Here is a 17,929-nt window from a genome sequence, read left to right on the forward strand (position 1 = left end):
CCCCATCTCCCTCAGCTGCTCCTCATAAGACTTGTTCTCTAAAACAAGTCTGACAGTCTCTCTACTCAGTCAGTGCTGAGAAGTGGCTGGGGACTGTGCAAACGAGACTGGTTCAGAGAGCAGGGGTGCAGGGGTCTGGAAATTGGTTTGGAAACACATTTCCAAGTTTAGGATGTGAAAACGTGATTTGATATGTTGTGGCATGTTTCTAGAAGCCTAATATCCCAACAGGAGGAAATGGTGAGTAAAACAGATGGGAAGAAAACTTTGTGGAGAAAAAATAAGCTTTCAAATGGGGAAAATTATTTAGGAATAACATGTTAGATAGCCAAATAGCTATATTTCCACACTAAAGAGGAATTTTCCTTGAAGATAATAGAAAGATATTTCATTTTTGGAACAAAACTTACTGTACTGAAGGCACGCACCCTTTTATTGTTTGGGGGTAAGTCTGTTAATAGAGATTCAAAAGATGGAAGTGTTTAATATTTTTTTCTGACAAATGTTTGGAAGGGAAGGTGCTCTGCTTCAATGACAAACTGCTCTTCAGCCCATTAGTAATGGGGGGAGATTGTTAGAAAACAGCAACTTGCGATAGGAGTTGGCTGGAGAGCATTCTGGTCTGCCAATGTTAATGTTAAATCTCGGAATACAAGGTAAACTCCAGAAGAATGAAAGTATATGGCCTCTATTCCAGTACTCTAAGAGGGGATCTAGGAAGAGCCACATAAATCCTCATTTCTGACTCCAGTTTTACAGGTTAGCGAATAAATGTCTTGTCCATGTAAGGGAGTACATGGGCTTTTTCAGGATGTTTTTTTTTGTGGGTGAGGGCAATGAGTTTGCTGTGTCATTGCAGAGAATAGGGTAATACAGGTTCTGATTAGCAGCTGCAGGTATTGAGGTATTGCTGTGACTACAGAGCAACAGAGCCATCCCCACTCGCTTAAGTCACACGAGAGAAACTGGAAGTAGGCTAAGGAGAGATGATACGAGTTATGTCTCTTTATTTTGTGGCACCAGCTTGAGGGATCAGGTAACTACATACAAATGGCCTTCTCCAGTTTCAGCTAGCAAATGCGTAAGCCCCCATCCCGCCCCAGTTTGCACTCGTAAACAATCCTGTCAGTCCACTCAAATCTGAGATCATACACCTTGTATGGCTGGAAGCCTGGTGTCAGCTCTGAGAACCCTCCCATAGTCTTTCTTGGCCATAGGGGCTCGCCCACTGTAGCCTGCTCCACGTTTACTCCTGTCCCACTCAGCAGTGGCAGTTAGGATGCATTCAACAGCAGAGTGCATCACCAGTCCCAGTGATCATCACAAGGTGCACGGTGCCTCTGCTGAGTGCAAGGCAGCTTTTCCCTTCCTTAGAGCCACTCTAAGGGCAGCAGGCTTTTGTGAAGACAAAAAATAATTTCTCTGACAGTGGGACAATAGTACTCAGGAGATCAGCCACCCGATCTTCATGGAAAGACATAGGTGTCCTCACCCTACCCTCCAAAAACCATCCTGACGGACAATACAGAATGAAAGTCTTTCAGATGGACCCTCCTGAATGAAAAGATGACATCTGAGCCCCCTCACAAGTGTCTTGATGGAGGCCAGACTTTCACATGAGAATGGTGTTCATGTAGTGTTTGTTGCCCAGTTATGACCATTCTGTTTTTGAATGTGGCTTGTAATCAGGATAGCTTGGCAAATTCACATGGCCAAAGAAGTCATCTTCCTTTATGACAATGAAAAGGTGATTGTGCATGCTTTCTGCTTGTTACACAGTATAAAAAAATGGGTATGTGCTCCTTAAAACAATTTCACACCAACACCTTTAAGTGAGTGCAGCTTTACAGAGGAGGTTTCTAGAACCATTTTTATATCTAAGAGTTTTTTTTTCTTTTTTTTTTTTTTTCCTACAACAAGGTTTTGGTGCTAGGAAAGGGAAAATGAGAGTCATGATGTATGCTAGGAGGTGGAGAGTGTTACTGGAGTTTCTTGACTTTCAGCTTTCTTGGCCTCAAAGCTTAAAACTGTGGTGGACTGTTTGAACCCTAGTCTTCTGATGTCACCTTTTTGCCTCTTCTCATTTCCTGTTTTCCCTGATCCATATAGGGGAAAGGTGGTTGATGTAGTGTGCACTGAGCAATGAGGCTGGTACAAGAGAGAGATTTCATTTTACACACTTGGTGTTCTCTTGAGAAATAAAATGGATTTGGGCCATGCAAAACCTATTAAAAAAATAAAATTGTGAGCCAAGGGTCTTTGTAAATGCTTCAAATAAAAACTACCTGTATTTCAGATTGGCTGCATAGTACTTGGAAGAAAGTAACTCAATACTGCAAGGGCAATGTTCCCATTAGGAAATACACATGACGTAATTTGTTCTTGAACCTTTTGCCTTCAAAAGTTTCTTCCTGACTTCAAAATCTTCAAAAGATTTCTTCCTGACTATGTGTTCAGTGCTGTGGGTACTAAAAATCACTGTTGATGTAGGCTTTTTAAAGAGAAAACAAGGCAATGTTACTGATGACTAATGTTCAGACCCCTGATCCTGTCTGCAAAAGTGGATATATATCTTTTTATTTAATTCCTGCCCAATTTAGCCAATTACCTTTATTCTCTGAAATTTTCTAGGATAGTTCATGTTATCTGCAAACCAGTTCAGCTCACCCTAAATAAATATTGCTAATGAAGAAAGCTTTTGGTTTTTATTTCTCATTTTAGAGAAACACAGGCTCTACAATTAAGAGAGAGAAAAGAAGCAGGTATTTCAATGCCTGTATTTAGGCTCAGATAAGTCATTCCCCTTTCTGTTCTGTCTCTAATTATTTGTCTGAATGAATGAGCACTGACTTGTTCTACTTGTGCATGCTTGCTGTGTTCTTCGAGTAAATCCCTCAGTCATTTTCTGTTGCTCCTTGCCATATTTTGTATGTATCACACACCTGTTCAGCAGCTGCATGTGCCTGTTTGGGCCAGTGATAAATGGGCCACCTCTGCATTGAGTCTCATTTTATGATTTGTATTAATTTCAGGTCAGAGACAGCTTGGAGGGACTCTCATAGTGTCTGTGTAGAGGCAGGCTTGCTGAAAGGACAGTTATCTGTGTGTACTTACAGAAGTCGTTCTCTGAAACTCCTCAGCCTCTCTGCTTCCCCCAGACTTCAGGCTGCTGTGAAGTTCAGCAAGAGGCCCTCTCCTGCAGCATTTAGGAAATTTGTTTTGGAACGTGGATTATGTTGTGAAGCACACAGATGACTGGGTGTTAGTTATTTTCTGTCTGTAGGGCTGGAAGGTGATGGTACCTCAGAGCTGGTACAGGGTGGAGAAACTCATGCATCAGTGGCAGTTCAGACTGGATATCAGGAAAAGGTTCTTCACTGAGAGGGTTGTCATGCACTGGAACAGGCTCCCCAGGGACATAGTCATGGCACCAAGCCTGTCGGAGTTTAAGAAGGGTTTGGACTGTGCTCTTGGTCATATGGTCTGAATTTTTGCGTAGACCTGTGTGGTTCCAGGAGTTGGACTCGATGACCCTTGTGGGTCCCTTCCACCTCGGGCTATTCTACAATACCACGATTCCATGCCCTAAACCCGATTTCCAACGTTCAGTCGCAATTTGCTTCTACACTTCATCCCCACCTCGTTAATCCAGCCCCCCAAGGGCAGAAACCCCGCTCAGCACCGCGGACAGCGCCGGCCCCGTCCCGGCCCCGTCCCATCCCGGTCCCGGGCCGGGTGCTGTGGGCGGCCGCCATTTTGTCGTCGTCCCGCCCCGCCGCTCCGGGCTGAGCGAGAGCGCGGGCGGGCCGCGGGGGCCGGGCGTGGTGCTCTGAGGCGCTCTCGTTTCGCTGCGAGGGTCTCCTGAGGGTCAATTGGTTTGCCTTTCAGCGCGGGGGGAGAAAGAGTTTTAACCCCGTTTTTTTGTTAGTGGAGACCTGTAAAGAGAAGGAAATGAAAACTGAAATAGTCACACGGTGTTGTGTCCCTTCCAGCTAACTGCTACGAAACACTCCTTGCTGCAGCGTGGGCTTGCACAGATTCCTGTGCTTCCGCCTCAAGAAGCACAGACAAGCATAAGGAAGTCTCAGGGCAAATCCTGTTTAGGAGACAGCTGCACAGAAAAGATAATTCAAGAGTAGACCATAGCAGGTCAAATATGAGAAGAGTGGCTTCCCACCTCTGCTCCCAGCAGTGCGTGCTAGCCAAAAGCTGTTAGGGAGTTGTTTCCAGACAACTGAGAGCATTTTAAAGGCCACACTCACCTGGGTGTTGGGTTTGAATAGCAGATTTTCCCTTCTGTAGATTCTCCCTTCTCTTCTGGTGTTACAGTGTGAGCTCCCAGCCTTGTTTCAGCGTGCTTGCTCTCTGGGCTGAAGACCACATATTAGCTCGGAACAGCATTCGGGCAGCACTTTTAACAAGGAGCTTCTCGTCTGTTTGACATGGAGTAGAGAAAAGTTGGGCGGGCCATGCAGTATGGGTTCTTACATAGGCCTCTGTATGGATGAGTGTGATACTTGTGTGCAAAGGACAGGAAATCTCAGAAGGGAGAACACGTCACTAAGGACAGAGAGATCAGGACTAGCTCAGCCTGACCACGGAAATGTCAATGGGAAGAAGGAGCAGGACACAGTGGCGACCTTCCTTCTGCTGCCCTTGGAAGCTCTGTCTGGGCCACGTGCCTTTGACCAGGTGCACCTGGTCAAAGAGGATCCAGCTGCCCACCCTGTCTGCCTCTCTCCAGTGTGCCCCCTGTGACTGGGGAGAAAAAAAGGTGAGTGGGCTGGGGGCTGGCATGAAATCCTAAGTGGGTGTGAGTGGGCAGCCTGCGCTAGGTGGCCCTGCTTGAGCAGGGGGCTGGACTGGATGACCTCCAGCGTTTCCTGTCAACATCAGCCATTCTGTGATTCTTTGAGTCACCTTCAGCTCATGTGATAATTAAATGTCCTTTTAATTAAAAAAAAAAAAGAAGAAAAAAGGAAAAAGGAAAAACTCTCAGTGGTATACTATTGAAGGGGGGGAGGAGGAGGAGCTTTCTTCTCCACTCTCTCCCACAGACCCCCAACCATTATACCCTTTACCTGTACCACCAAGACTTTCCCCAGGAACTTTCCCCTCACACCCCTTTGTAGGAACTGCTCCGAGGCTGGGCTGACTTTAAGCCTTTTCCTCTTTGTGGTCAGCTGAAAATCCCCCCCTGCAGCTTTCCTGCCTTTTCTTGCTCCACTCTCCAGGGCAAGGACCTGTATCTTACATCCTTGGGCACCTCTTCCCATGCTCCGTCCTCACTTTCCTCTGGCACCTGTCCCTTCTTTTAAACTCTTTGTCATCTGCTGGGAAGAACCTGTGTGATTCTGGATGCTCTGCATTAGGACCGTGTCCTCCTGTAAACAGAAGGCCTGGGAGCAGCAGAGAGAGGGGTGGGATGTGAAGCGTGGTGGCAGAGCAAGTGCATGGGACCCTTTGGCACAGTGACAAAGCAGAAGCAGAGCAGTGTGGGGGCCAAAATAATGTGCCTGTGCCATTCCTATGCCCAGCCTGTGCTGCCAGCAGATCCCTTCTGGCTTCACGTGTCTGCTTGCATGTCAGCATTGCAGAGCCCAGTGTTTGCCTTGCATGCCTCCTACCCAGGGGTGTGTGTCCCTGTGGCCTGGGGGAGCCTGGCCAGGTGTGCAAACACCCTGGCAGCCTTGGGGCAGCTTGTTATGTACACAGGAGTGTGTGAATTCAGTCAAACTTCACAAACAAGGATAAGGACGAACTCAGGATGTAATCAGTGCTCAAATATAGAAACTCAAGGTTTCCTGAGAGAGAGAGACAAGAGAAACAAAGAGGCAGAACAGGTGTCATGGCCCTTGTGGCTTTCACTTCCTCCTACCTTGGCTTCTCAGTAATGAATTTGGTGCCTGCCCCAGGGCCCAAATTAGACAACCTACAAGAAAGCAGCACGTCACGGGCAGCCTTGTTGCTGTGCAGGGCAGGAGTCGTACAGTGCCCTGCATGGTGGCATGTCCACATGCCGCTAGCAGAGTCCCTGGGAGGTGGAGGCTCTCTGCAGGCTTGGACATAGCTTGGGGTGAGGCAGACAAGTACCAAGGAAATGAGACGGGGAACCTCTGACCCTAGGGCCACGTTTGGGGCTGTCCTAGGGCTGCATGTAGGCAAAAGCTGGCTAGTGTTCAAGTAGGGACCTCCAGAGCATTGATAGTGTCAGGAAATGATCCCTGCAAAGACACAACATGCAGTTCTGATTTGATTTTCTTCCTTTATCATTCAGGACACGAAGCTGCAGAGCGTGAAGCGAGTTGCAGGTCCTGTCTGTCCAAGGGATCACATTTGCTGGACCACATGGGCTGGCAAGTACCAGGGCCAATGTGACCAAGCCATGGCCCTGAAGAGGGGCCAAGTCTCCCGGGGAGCTGGAGCCCAAAGGGTAAGCATTTAGTAATGGAGGCTTCCTGGTTACACTGAAGCTGGGATGCTACAGGGATGTCAGCTGTTGAAGGATTCTGAGTGGCTTTGTTCGAGTTTTAGCCAGGATGGACAGGAACTGGCTGTTTCTGACACAGGATGGTGCAGCAGGGCTGGTGGCTGGAAATAGCCTCCCTCTTGGTGTCCTTTCTGACTCAGAACAGCAGTTCTGAAAGAGCACACAAAAGGGGACAAAAGCCAGAGAGCCAGGTGCAGCCTACACAAAACCTTTATTAGCATCCCAGGTGGCAATAATGTACTGAACAGGGGAGGGAGAAAAGAAGAGAGAAACCAGCCGTATCCCACTGCATGCACAGGACACTCGGGCTCCCAGAATCTGAGCCAGGTGTTTCCTGGGCTTCAGGAACAAGGTGCCCCCTTTCTGTGAGCTGCTTCAGTCCTCCTCCTCCTCCTCCTCTCTCCGTCACGTCTGTGCAGGGTGTTGGGGCCACCTTTGTGTGCTTGGGATGCCCAGGAGGCGCAAACCAGCAGCTCAGTGGTGGATGGTGAAAACCATCGGTGGAGAGCTGTTTGGTGGGACCATGCTCCTGAATGACTTTGGGGTGTCCTGCTGCCCCTCATGCTTGAGCAGAGCTCCATGCGAGCACTCTGTGATGAGCAGGTGGGGATGTTCCTGTCCATGGAGGGGTGATGTGTGGATGTGAGCAGACCCAGTGGCACTCTCTGTGGGCTGCAGGGCAGCCTGTGTCAGCTTGGCACAGGACTCTGCCGTGGGTCCTAGGACCAGCTTGGGGAGTTTCAAAGCTATTCACGGTCCTTATCAGTGGCTGAGCTGAAAAATGGGTGAGTGCGGTCCCTGGAGGAAGGCGCACTGTGGATGGTAGGTTGAGGCCTTGTCCTGGAGGGAAGGATCCTGAGGAGACCTTGATGGCTGGTCAAGAGAGGCTCTGCAAGGCAGCTGTCATCTGTGTCATCTGCTCGTCATGCAAGAGAGACAAAATAAAATAAGGGGCTCTACTGAGTTGCTGTGTGAGCCTGGGAGAAGCTGTGCTGTTGGAGAGGAACCGCATGCAGTGCTCTCATGGCAGGCCGAGTCCCTCATCAGGCTCCCAAGCACTGTGTGACTCCTGTGCTCGAGACCATTTGTCAGCTCAGCCCAAGTCAGCCCCATCTTCAGTCTTGGCTAATCTTCTGCCCTGGAAGGCTGACCACATGGTCCTGGCCTTGCTCCTGCTGCTTTGCCGGGCTCTGGTCAGCAGCAGCACTGCTCCACTGGCGCCGTGTGGGGCAGGACGTGCAGGGCTCTGCTCTTCCTTAAACACATGCAGTTCAAGAACCAGCACATGAAGCCTCTGTGGCTTTGTAGCAGCAGGGAAGGTGTGGCAGTTTAACAGCTAGGCATTTCAATATCTATTGTAATAATCTTGAGGTTAAACACTGTTGGGCAGAAAGGCTAGAAAGAAAAAAAAAACACAACGCTGTATCCATACACTGTCTGTGAATTATCTTCCAACAGACCTTATTAAAATCCTTTGAAAAATGCAGGTGAATGCCAGCTCATTCCCTTCTAGATCCTTTCGGACTGACTGAGCTGAAGATCCCTTTGGGCTGGTGAGCTGGTGGAGCTTCCCCTGGCTGTAGTCAGCAACAGCGTGGTGTGGGAAATGTGCCTCGGCCTCACCTTGCTTTGCTGCCCACATACTGCGGTTTCCCAGGTAGGGCACGAGCCTGCTGGGGCTGCATTTTGCTGAGACAGTGGCCTAAAGTCTTTCAAAAGCATCAGCATAAATTACCTTGTTTCATTCCATCTACAACTTGAAAATGTCCCTTTTCTCTTAAGAGCAGCATTAAAACAGAAAGGAGAGGTGGATTTCTGTCCTTGCTTATGAGGAGGGGGGGGAAAATTACTTTTTTTTTTTTTTTTGGGTAGGAAACTAGGTCTCATTGCTCTTTTTTCCTGGAAGACTTTGACCAGAAGTGGCCATGTAGAACATGGATCTGACATGGCCTAACCAAGAGGGGAAAACAAGGGTGACCAAGAGGCAAAAACATTTCAGTCAGTTGAATTATTCAAAACATATGTGTTTTGTGTTGGTTCCTCCTAGCAGCTGTTTGTCTCCAGATGTCTGACGAGTTGTCGGAAGAAGGTGTTTTATGTGAAAAGTCAAAGATAGTCAGCTTTTTCTGTTAGAAATGGAGAAAGTTTCCATCTCTAATTAGCCTTATCTAGCCATCTTCCGGCAGAAAACAGGGCTGAGGACTGAAATGTTAGGGAAAGCAGGTCATGCAAAGAGAACCTGATTCAGGACTCAAAAATCAAATCCATGAGAAAACAGCAACAACAGCAACAACAGAACAACAGTAAGACTCTTCTTGGTTACTTTTGCTTTTTTTTATGGACCAGAAAGCAAAAGTCCTACAGCAAATATATCACAAAGCAGCGGCAGTCGCCACCTTTGCCCCTGGGAGCAATGTTTGATTTGTAGCTTGGGAAGGATGGAAACTTGCTTTGAAACCCTTCTGCCTGCTTGGCCAATGGCTTTGCATGCCTGGGAGCGCTGGGGCAGCACTGGGGAGAGGGATGCTCGCTTTCAGGTGGCACAGCCAGTCTTTCCCTCGCCAGCTTTCCTTTGCTGCATGCATTCCTGCTTGACAGCTTTTGTTGTATCCTCATGGTGGAGCACAGAGGAATCTCTGGAAAATTTCTGGAAGGAATGCTACAAGGGGATTAAATGCAAGGCATCTGTGTTCTGTGTGCATCAAACAACGCCGGTGCTTGTGCTCCAGTGGGCCGCTTTGGATGTGGTTTGTGGGGAGCCTGGCTCTCCCTTCTTGTGCCAAAAATGTTGGTCTGCGGTCAGGTGGGAGCTCGGGCCAGGTCCCCCATCAGCAGAGGGACCTCGGGGAACAGCAGCACCATGGTGCAAAGCACATCCCAAGCAGGCACGACAGCTCTTGAAGCTCAGGCCGCTCGGTGCCATGGGAGGGATGAAGGACTGAATTTGGGAACTGTGTATGCTTACCGTAACAGTTCTCCTTTCACTGAGCTGCCACTCGCTCTAACTGGTGTCCTTATAGCACTTTGGGTAAACAAATGGTTTGGTGGCAATTTCTTGGCAAAGAGGTAGTGACCCTGGGCTTTCTAGCTCGTTTTCGGAGTGGTCTCAGGCAGCTGCCCACGACGAGGGGCAGGCGCATGTCCTCCGTGGGACGCAGCAGCAGGCCCAGCCAGCCGAGGTTGTTGTTGGTGGGGAACAGCAAGGGTCTGGGAGGAGAAAGTTTTCTCTTTCGCTGTTGTGACATGATCAGCTTGCTTTGCTGGAGCAGCAGAGTAAAGCCACTCACTGAGCCTGCAGATTGCTGTGCCCTCCTCTGCGCCTTGTGAGAATAAACCGAGTTCATGAAGGTTTTAACCTGTGTCCATGTTAAAAATAATAGACTTTTGGGCCCTGGGAAGTGGAGCACACTGTCCCCTTGTCCCTACCCCACTCCCACATCTTCCCAAAGGGACAGAGAGGGTTTCTGTGGGCCCTCCAGGCTCCTTGCTGAATTGCCTGGTCCTGGGGGAGCAGCCCCCCCATTGTCCCGTCCTCCTCTCCCAGGAGCCCTGTGTGAGGTTACTCAACTGCGTGTATGAAAGTAACTCGTATGCCCTGGCTTATTATTTCTCACAAGCGGATGAGATGGTTGGAGGCTGATCAGAGCCGAGGAGTCTCCTGGTGAGTTCATTCTTCAAACGCTTGGGTGGGCTGCTTCTCGTTAGGGCTTGTTACGGTGCCAAGAGAAAAGACTTTCTCTCTGGCTTTGTGTGCACATGCCTCTACTGCTGTCTGGGAGCTGCTCCTCTCTTGGGATTTGCCAGGCACAGCAAACCCTGTGCTGTTCAGACTCTGCAGGGTGCTGGCAGCTTGAAATGGAGGGTGTGGAGCAGCGTGAGCTCCCAGAGGTGCAGTAATGCCATGGGCATGGCCCCATCACTCCCACAGTGCCAAAGGGCAGCCATGCACCCAACTCGTGGACCCTCTGGCATGTCAGAGGGTGCTTGACGGATCCAGGGGGCTCCTAAGCAGCTTTGTTCCTCCCCACAAAAAATGATCGAGCCCAAACCTCGAGAAGTGTCTGGAGTCAGCATGCTTAATTTAATGACGATGGATTCAGACTACACCGAGCCGTGCTGTGGCATGGCTTGCCACTGGAGTGGTCTGCTGCCCATGTTGTCCTTGCTTGGTGCTCCAGAGCTGCAGCGTATTTCCGTGGGACAGCCGATGAGCATTGCTTCGGGCAGTGCGTGTGCCCAAGTCCAGGCTAATGAAGGAGTCCTTCATTAAGGAGAAAACCTTGCTACTGGCTCTGCAATGTAATATTTTCCACAGGTCTAAGGACTGTTTCTAGTTCTAATGCTCACTGCCCGCATGGATTAGTAAAATAACTTGCATCCAACAGCAAACACCAAGCAATACCTTTCCAGCCCCGCTGTTGGGTCTGTCACACTTTGAGTCCCCTTGGAAATGTGCCACCAGAGGATGGGGTAGGAGGGGATTTCGCAGGGGGCAACCCCACAGTCTGTTTTTAGTCACTGGATTCGAAAGCTCACTGCGAGTTGTCAAATATTTCCTTCACCGTTGCTTCTGTAATGACTATTTAACTGGTTTTGCTTGCTGATGATAACAATGATGATCACGGAGCATAGAGTGAAACATTTAAATGTGATGCAGCAGAAAATTTGCCTAGCTGCATCAGTGGCTCCGGAAATGTCTGAAAGGGCATCTTGCTCAGGGCCACTCCATCTGCATAAATCCCCCCATCTTCTCTGTGTACTGAGTGCCCATCCTGTACCCCTGGGCTTAGCTGTCCCCGGCGGGCACATAAATCCTGCTGATGGCTGCTACCACGCTAGCCAGACTGCAGAACATTTCTATGTGTTTTGCTTTGGGGTTGTAAACTGTTGGGTTGTACTTTTTATTTTATTTATATTTAAATTCCCGGATCAGTCCGTTGAAAATGCTTCATTATACCGCTATAACAAAGTTAAGTTCAAAGAGATTCTCAAGTGCAAACAAACGTTTCTGAAACAGGACAAGCAGTATTTCCCTCTAATGTAACTATTTAATTTGGCTCTGCCAATACAGCTGTCCTACCATTACAGTAAAACATGTTTGCGTTTTTGAAATCCAGGTCTACAATGCTCTTGTCTGTTCTTGTAACAGAGCAGCTCTTCTGCTCAGCGGTCTTTCTTATGTCTCTACACTTCTAAAACTTCTTAATTTGTGTAACGTTACCATCCTGCCCGTGCTGTTAATCACCAGCTGGTCTTTGCTCAGTAACTTTTCACCAGGTTCACCTTTCATACCACGTGCAAGGCCTTCCGGAGGCATTTTGATAACAAGCCAGAGAGGCTTTTTCCTGCGAGCTCAGAATGACACTGAAAGGCATTTTTAGGAGCTTTCTGAAGTTCTCTGGGAACAGAAAGCAATGCAGAGCATGACCAGGGAGATCTGGAGAGCTGCAGCTATGCCCAGCAGTTTTCTGTTAGTTTTCCCCCCCCTGCAGACTCAAAGGTTTTGATGGACTGGTCTCATTACAGGCTGATAGCAACAGATTCAAGTGGCCTTGGGGTCTGATTTTTTTTTTTTCCTCTGCTCTTCTGTGCTTGGGTTAGCACTTGCCAGGCTGGCTCAGTTATTCTCTTTTGGGATCTCCTGTTTAGTGGCTTATCTCTGGGCCCCTGCAGCTTACTGATGGGGTGTCATGAAGACTTTTAGGAACTCCTGAATCCACACAGGATGTATGAGACTGAGAGCAGAGTCTGGTTATGCTGAGCCTGTTGTTACTGCTGGCTGCTAAAGAGAAGAAGAGGTCCATTCACTATGAACCCACCTGCCCTGAATGGTTCCTTTGCCATTTCCATGTTCAGTCCAGCAGGTACATGGTAGCCAGCAGTCAGACCAGCTCACTGCTCCAGTAGAAACTCACCTCACCAAGATCCAGTGAAGAGTTTACCATTGGATCAGTGAGCTGGAGAATCAGCAGAGCTAACAAATGCCAGGCAGGCATTTCCTTTTCTTGCAGTACAAATTCAGTCAAGGGGCCACAATGCACCTTCCCTGTTCTCGTGACAGAATTTGTTAGCCTTCAGCAAGCAGACACCTTTGAAATGCCCTTCCTGGGCAGACAGGGTAACATCTTGCTTGTGAATAAGCAAACCTATTCAGATCATGTAAATACGGCTTCTTCTGCCAAAGTATTAGCAAAGGCTAAAGTGTGTCCAAGTCGCTATGTGAGCCAACTGCTGCTATTAACCTTTTAAACCATGTAAGTTACGTGCTCCTTGTTGTTGCAAACATTCTGGTGAGGATGAGGAATAGAGCTTGTAACTACTTCTTTCTAGGAAATAAACATGGTAAACCCAATGGACAACACTTAGCGTGCTCTGCAGGATGTGCACCCGGCCCCAGAACAGGACACCATCCTACTGATACATCCGCCTGGTTTTGTGCAGTGTCGCTTTATGTAGGTGAGTTTGTTAGCATTCCTGACGCCACAAGAGAAACCAAAGCAGTCCTGTGAGCAAGACTCAGTTGTGAATGATCCTGTCAATGAAGTAGTTCAGTAGCCTCCCAGGCAAAGCATTCCAGTCATGCAGGAAGCCCCCTTGCCTGAAGGTACCAGGCACATGTGTCTACGAGGAAAAGATGCACAATGCAGGGTCTCTGCTGCTGTAGGTATGCACAGCACAGAGTGTGTGTGCAACCCTGTGATAGGTCACACAGCTGGTCCCAGCAGGGATGCTGAGTGTATCATCCCAGGTCTTTATTGAAGGTTCAATGATTAAATCAGTCATTTTCCTTATCGACTACTCAAAAATTGTTTTTCATTGCTTTCTGGAAAAAAAAAACAGCAAACAAGCAAGAGCAAAATAATCATGCTGACCCTTTCTCTTAAGCATTTGCTGTTCGTGTTCTCAGTGAGTTACAGGATCTTTCCAAAGGACTGAGATTAAGCTCTTCGCTTCATATTTTCCCACAGCTCCCTTGATGGGTGATCTGAAAATGACATATGCAGATAGCAGCTCAACTGCAAGCAGCAGGCAGAGATGAGTCAGGGCCACAATGACTAATGTGGTAGACAGTACACATTCGGTGTGGATGCTGGCTTGCGTGTCTAGTCCAGGTACAGTCCCTTCTCCTCTCAAACCTAGGCAGATGACTTCTCCAAGGCCTGGCCCAGGCTACTTGTGCCACTGCTGACTTCCGGGCTACAGAGCCAGATCTCATTCCTACAAATGTCTCCACCCAGAAGCACCAGTATTAGAGGATGCTGAACTGAGGCTTGATGCCTCAGATGGTCCACCCTTCACAGCACAGCAATAGACCTTTATTTATCTTCCTTTTCCTCCCCAACCCCAAAAAGCATAGGACAGACTCCTCTGATAGACCGAAGGAATGAAGAAGAGACTCTGCTTCCTACATCTCTGCTAGAGTAAGAGGTTCTCATGAAATTTTGGTGAAAGTGTTGAGCACACAATATGTTTTGAGCCTTGCTGCTCTTGTTCCAACCGCACTGTAATCACAAACAGTCCTGCCTCATCTGGACAAGGAATCTGGTTTTCAAGGGAAGCACAGCTGAGAAAGGCTTCAAACAGGATCTGATTAGCCAATTAAAAACAGATGCTGTGCTGGCAGACAGGCTGCTGTGGATCATCTGATACAATCCCCTTCCCCTCGTTTTCGTACATAATGTCCTTCCAAGCACAGCCACCTCCCCCATAGCTATGTCTAAACTGCATTAGGAATCTTGGCACTTTTTCCAGTTATACATATTGTGAATGGTTTTGTCATTTAAAATATTTTACAGGGATTTTAGAGTCAAGTAGTTGAATGCTCATCAGAAAGCCACCTGGTATCCAAAGGAGTCGGACTCCATCCTGCAAAAGGCCTGGGGCTGTAGCATTTCAATCTCTGCCATCCTTAACCTTTATGGAGCACTTCCACCCTTCTTCCAGAGGCAAGGACTCTGCCACCTCTGGGACTGGAGGTGGAACACCCTCCCACCAACCCACACCCTTTGCTCCTGTTTTAAGCATACAAGCTAGGAGGGCTCTGTATACCAATACAGAGGCATAAAACACCTCTCTCTCATTCAAGTTTGGAAGGAAGCATCACCCTGTAGCATGCTTGCTTGCCTCTCGCTGCTCCAGCTCAGAGCTGCTTTAGCTCATCCCCATCCTCAGTTAAGCGCAGAGGCTGTTGGTCAGTCATTCACCCCTTTAGCTTGGGATTGATTCCTTTCCTGTGGACAACAGAAGAAAATGCAGTAGGCCAGTTGCTGTAGGAGTACAGGCTAGGATTAGTGTTTGTCCTCCTTGGCACTGGAGAGCACACTGAGCTGTTTCAGGTAGAGAGCTCTGTACCCTTCTCCCCCAACTGCAGTTGAACCACATCCCTTCTCCCAAGACTATACTTGCTAACAGAAGCCACTAGGATCAGTTCTTCTTCAGCCAGAATCAACATATTCAGGAATGTCTGTAATATACTTAGAGGTGCAAACAAGTTTCAGATTGGGACTATTACTTCTATTGCTTGGTCACAGATGTAATAGGAGATTCATCCCAGAGAGGCCAAGGAAAGGGGATAACTCCTTTTGCTCTTGTTTTTCAGTTTGACAAAGGAGAAGGGCTGATATCAGCTCGTTGAATAGCAGAGCCATCTAAATTAATTTCACATGGAGTGTCTGGTCTCAGCAGTTGGATGCTAATCCTTTGCAGCACTGCAGCCACATAAGTGCTCAGGGACAGACTAGAGAGAAGGCCTAATTCAGCAAAAAGATGAGGTGGAGGCATATATGACAGAAAAAACAAGGTTTTAGGCTACTGCAGTGGAAGAAAAGATGCCAGAAAGACTCGGAAGCTCTGTTTTCTCTCTAAGATCTTGAAAGGAGACTGCAGGAAGAGAAGAGCTCAGCTTCAAGCATACGTGGCAAATTCATGTTGGCTCAATTGCCTGTACAAAGCTGACGTTCTTGACTTTGTCCACAACTTCTTGCCACTTCCTATTCCCAACAGGATCTGGTTAATAAGCAAGCACAAAATACAACAGGAAGAGAAGGAGCCACCAAATACTTCACCTTTCACTGCCTTGGTAATTGCTTCAAACTCTGGCTTGGCCAAATGACAACAGGTAAGCAGAATGACCTGTCCATGGTGAGACATCAGCTTGGCAGAACCTGGCCCTGAAGACCTCTAATCACAGCGTCAGCAAAGGAATACATGATGCTTTCAGAAGAGGTGTAGCTAATAATAAACGAGTGGCCTAAGTGCTGCATATGAGCTTTAGTGACAATAACTGTGTCAGTCTAACATTAGCATCACACAGGGAGTTACAACAGTAACAACAACCCTCACGTAATTACTCTAATACACTTCCCTATGGAGACTCGCTTTCTAAGCCTGCAGATGGTGTGAAATAGTTTAAGCAAAGCATCAAGCTTTCATCAGAAGTTTTAATTCTGCAGTGACCGCACGGGGTAAGGTTTTTAGAACAGACTCATTGTTAAGACATACTGAAACTGCTTCCCTGGGCTTCTCTGAGATGAATACATTGTATGCACCCTTAATTATGGGATGACAGTATTTATCTCAGCCTAAAACAAAAACAGTTCCGTTGGTTTATGCAAATTTTTGCATATAAAAATTAAATACCTTACTACAAATGGATATACTGACCACTTCCATGATTTGATCTTTTTTCCCCCATGAGAATGTTACTTCTAACAGTCTGCAGCAAAAAGAAATTGGTAAGTTGCCACAACTCAAGACTCATTGGAAAAATGCAGGATCTTTGCAGCACAATGCAGGTCTGTCTTGCCACTCAGATTTGCAAGACTTGGGTAAAAAAAATAAAATAATTAAAGCAAGGTCTTTCAAGGGAAAAATATACACAGTAAGATGCACAGTGCCAAGATCATTTTTTTCTTTCTTTGCAAACGCTCTGGAGGCAGATTTGCACTTCATTGTGCCAAATAATTTCTTAAAATGACTGGACTCGGGTCTGAAAAACGTGCAGACTGAGTCCTAAGAAAAACGGTTCAGGTTTTATGACTCTGAGCCATCTGTGAGCTACAGGGACAGGCGCCACCTCAAAGCCGATGAAGCCGAGTTCTGTTTTCACAATATGCTCCAAATCACCTTTAATCTGCCTATTAAGTGGGCACTAGCTATTTTGCAACAGCCCTGGTGAAAATGCCATGGGTGTGAAAAACAGCAGATGGTTAATGGGGGCGGAAAGCTATACAAATCGTTAGAGGAGCATGGAAAATTCATCGCTGCCTATAAAACAGTCAGTAGGCAAGGGCAGCTGTAAACAGCTAGGTGAAAAGAGGAGGTAGGAACAAATAGTAGCTGCTCCATATAGACTGCTGCTATTTCCTTGTCTTAAAAAACACCAGAAAAGTGCCGAAGGAAGCACATGTGAACTGACCACAAGGTGAAATGCTCCTAAGTATGAACACCAAAGTGGTTTTCCATTGTGCTACAGTTTCCAGCTTTTAGCAGCACACCTTGGATCTGATAATGGAATCACATAAAGACCCTGGAGGCCACTTAAAGAGCATTACCACTTTTAAGTTGTATATGCATGACTATTAAACCCCAGCCAAGTTATTATCTTCATCCGTAACCGACATACCAACATGCTGAGGATATGTGGAGTATAAACACAACATTAAGCCAAAAGGAGGCCAAGGTAGGAGAGAAAGGAAACTCAGTATGGGCCATCTTTCACTGTACTAACACAAGAAAGCCATAACTCTGAGTTTCAGTCATGAATTGTGACATGCAATTAGATGATCAAGACAAAGGGAGGATTTTTCCCTGTTTATCCTAACAAATTACAGTGTTCTTAAGTAGGAGAGAGACCTGTTTCCAGTCAACGTGGTGGGCATGAATAACCGCCTTCTACGATCTCATGACGACTTTCACTTACTCTTAAAAAGGCAGTTATTGCAAAGGTGGCAGAAAGAAAGGAAAATTGACGTTTGGTAAAGAGAGGGTATCAGAGATGTGTCAGGATAGAAGAGCAGATAGAATGAAAACATGAAAAACATAGTATCATTTTCATACTCAGTACTTCTGTGACATCCTTCCTACCAGGGATGTCATCATCCCTGATGATGTTTGACAAGGGAGCTTTCTCCCTCTTCTCTAGGTATTCTATTGTCAGGCTGAAAGACAACCTCCACTTCCGTAAGTATCACTGTTGAGCTCTCGCATGCACACTGTCTGTCAAAATCAACAGGTGCCATACAGAATATTGTGTCATACGGTACACCAGAAAATAAAAGGGACACTGATATCCCTAACACAACCACTTTGGTTGCCACTCTTGGTTGGAGTTGGAGCCACTTCCACCTCCCCACCACTTCAGACAGACGATATTTGCTTATCGTAGAAACACGTCTGTCCATTTCAAACCGTAACAATTATAGAAGAGTATAAAGAAAC

At 47.3% G+C, this 17,929-nt stretch overlaps 1 protein-coding gene across 6 annotated transcripts in view; it reads left to right on the plus strand.

The window, feature by feature from the left end:
- The first annotated feature begins 414 nt into the window (after positions 1 to 414).
- The window catches only part of LOC308188170 (uncharacterized protein), a 39,168-nt gene continuing 21,653 nt past the window's right edge, over positions 415 to 17,929 (plus strand). The window contains exons 1-5 of one of the 6 annotated variants that reach the window (XR_013945203.1): positions 4,781 to 6,076; positions 6,278 to 6,433; positions 8,004 to 8,147; positions 12,821 to 12,946; positions 15,494 to 17,775. Coding sequence is in view for 1 of the 6 variants with exons in the window: in XM_080576931.1 (XP_080433057.1) it covers positions 4,604 to 4,774; positions 6,278 to 6,433; positions 15,494 to 15,608 (442 nt within the window). In the remaining 5 variants the exon portion in view is untranslated. The other 5 variants (XR_013945204.1, XM_080576931.1, XR_013945205.1 and 2 more) reach the window with 5 other exon arrangements.

This window comes from Anser brachyrhynchus (genome assembly GCF_964034855.1).
Source record: "Anser brachyrhynchus genome assembly, chromosome: 1".
NCBI lineage: Eukaryota > Metazoa > Chordata > Aves > Anseriformes > Anatidae > Anser > Anser brachyrhynchus.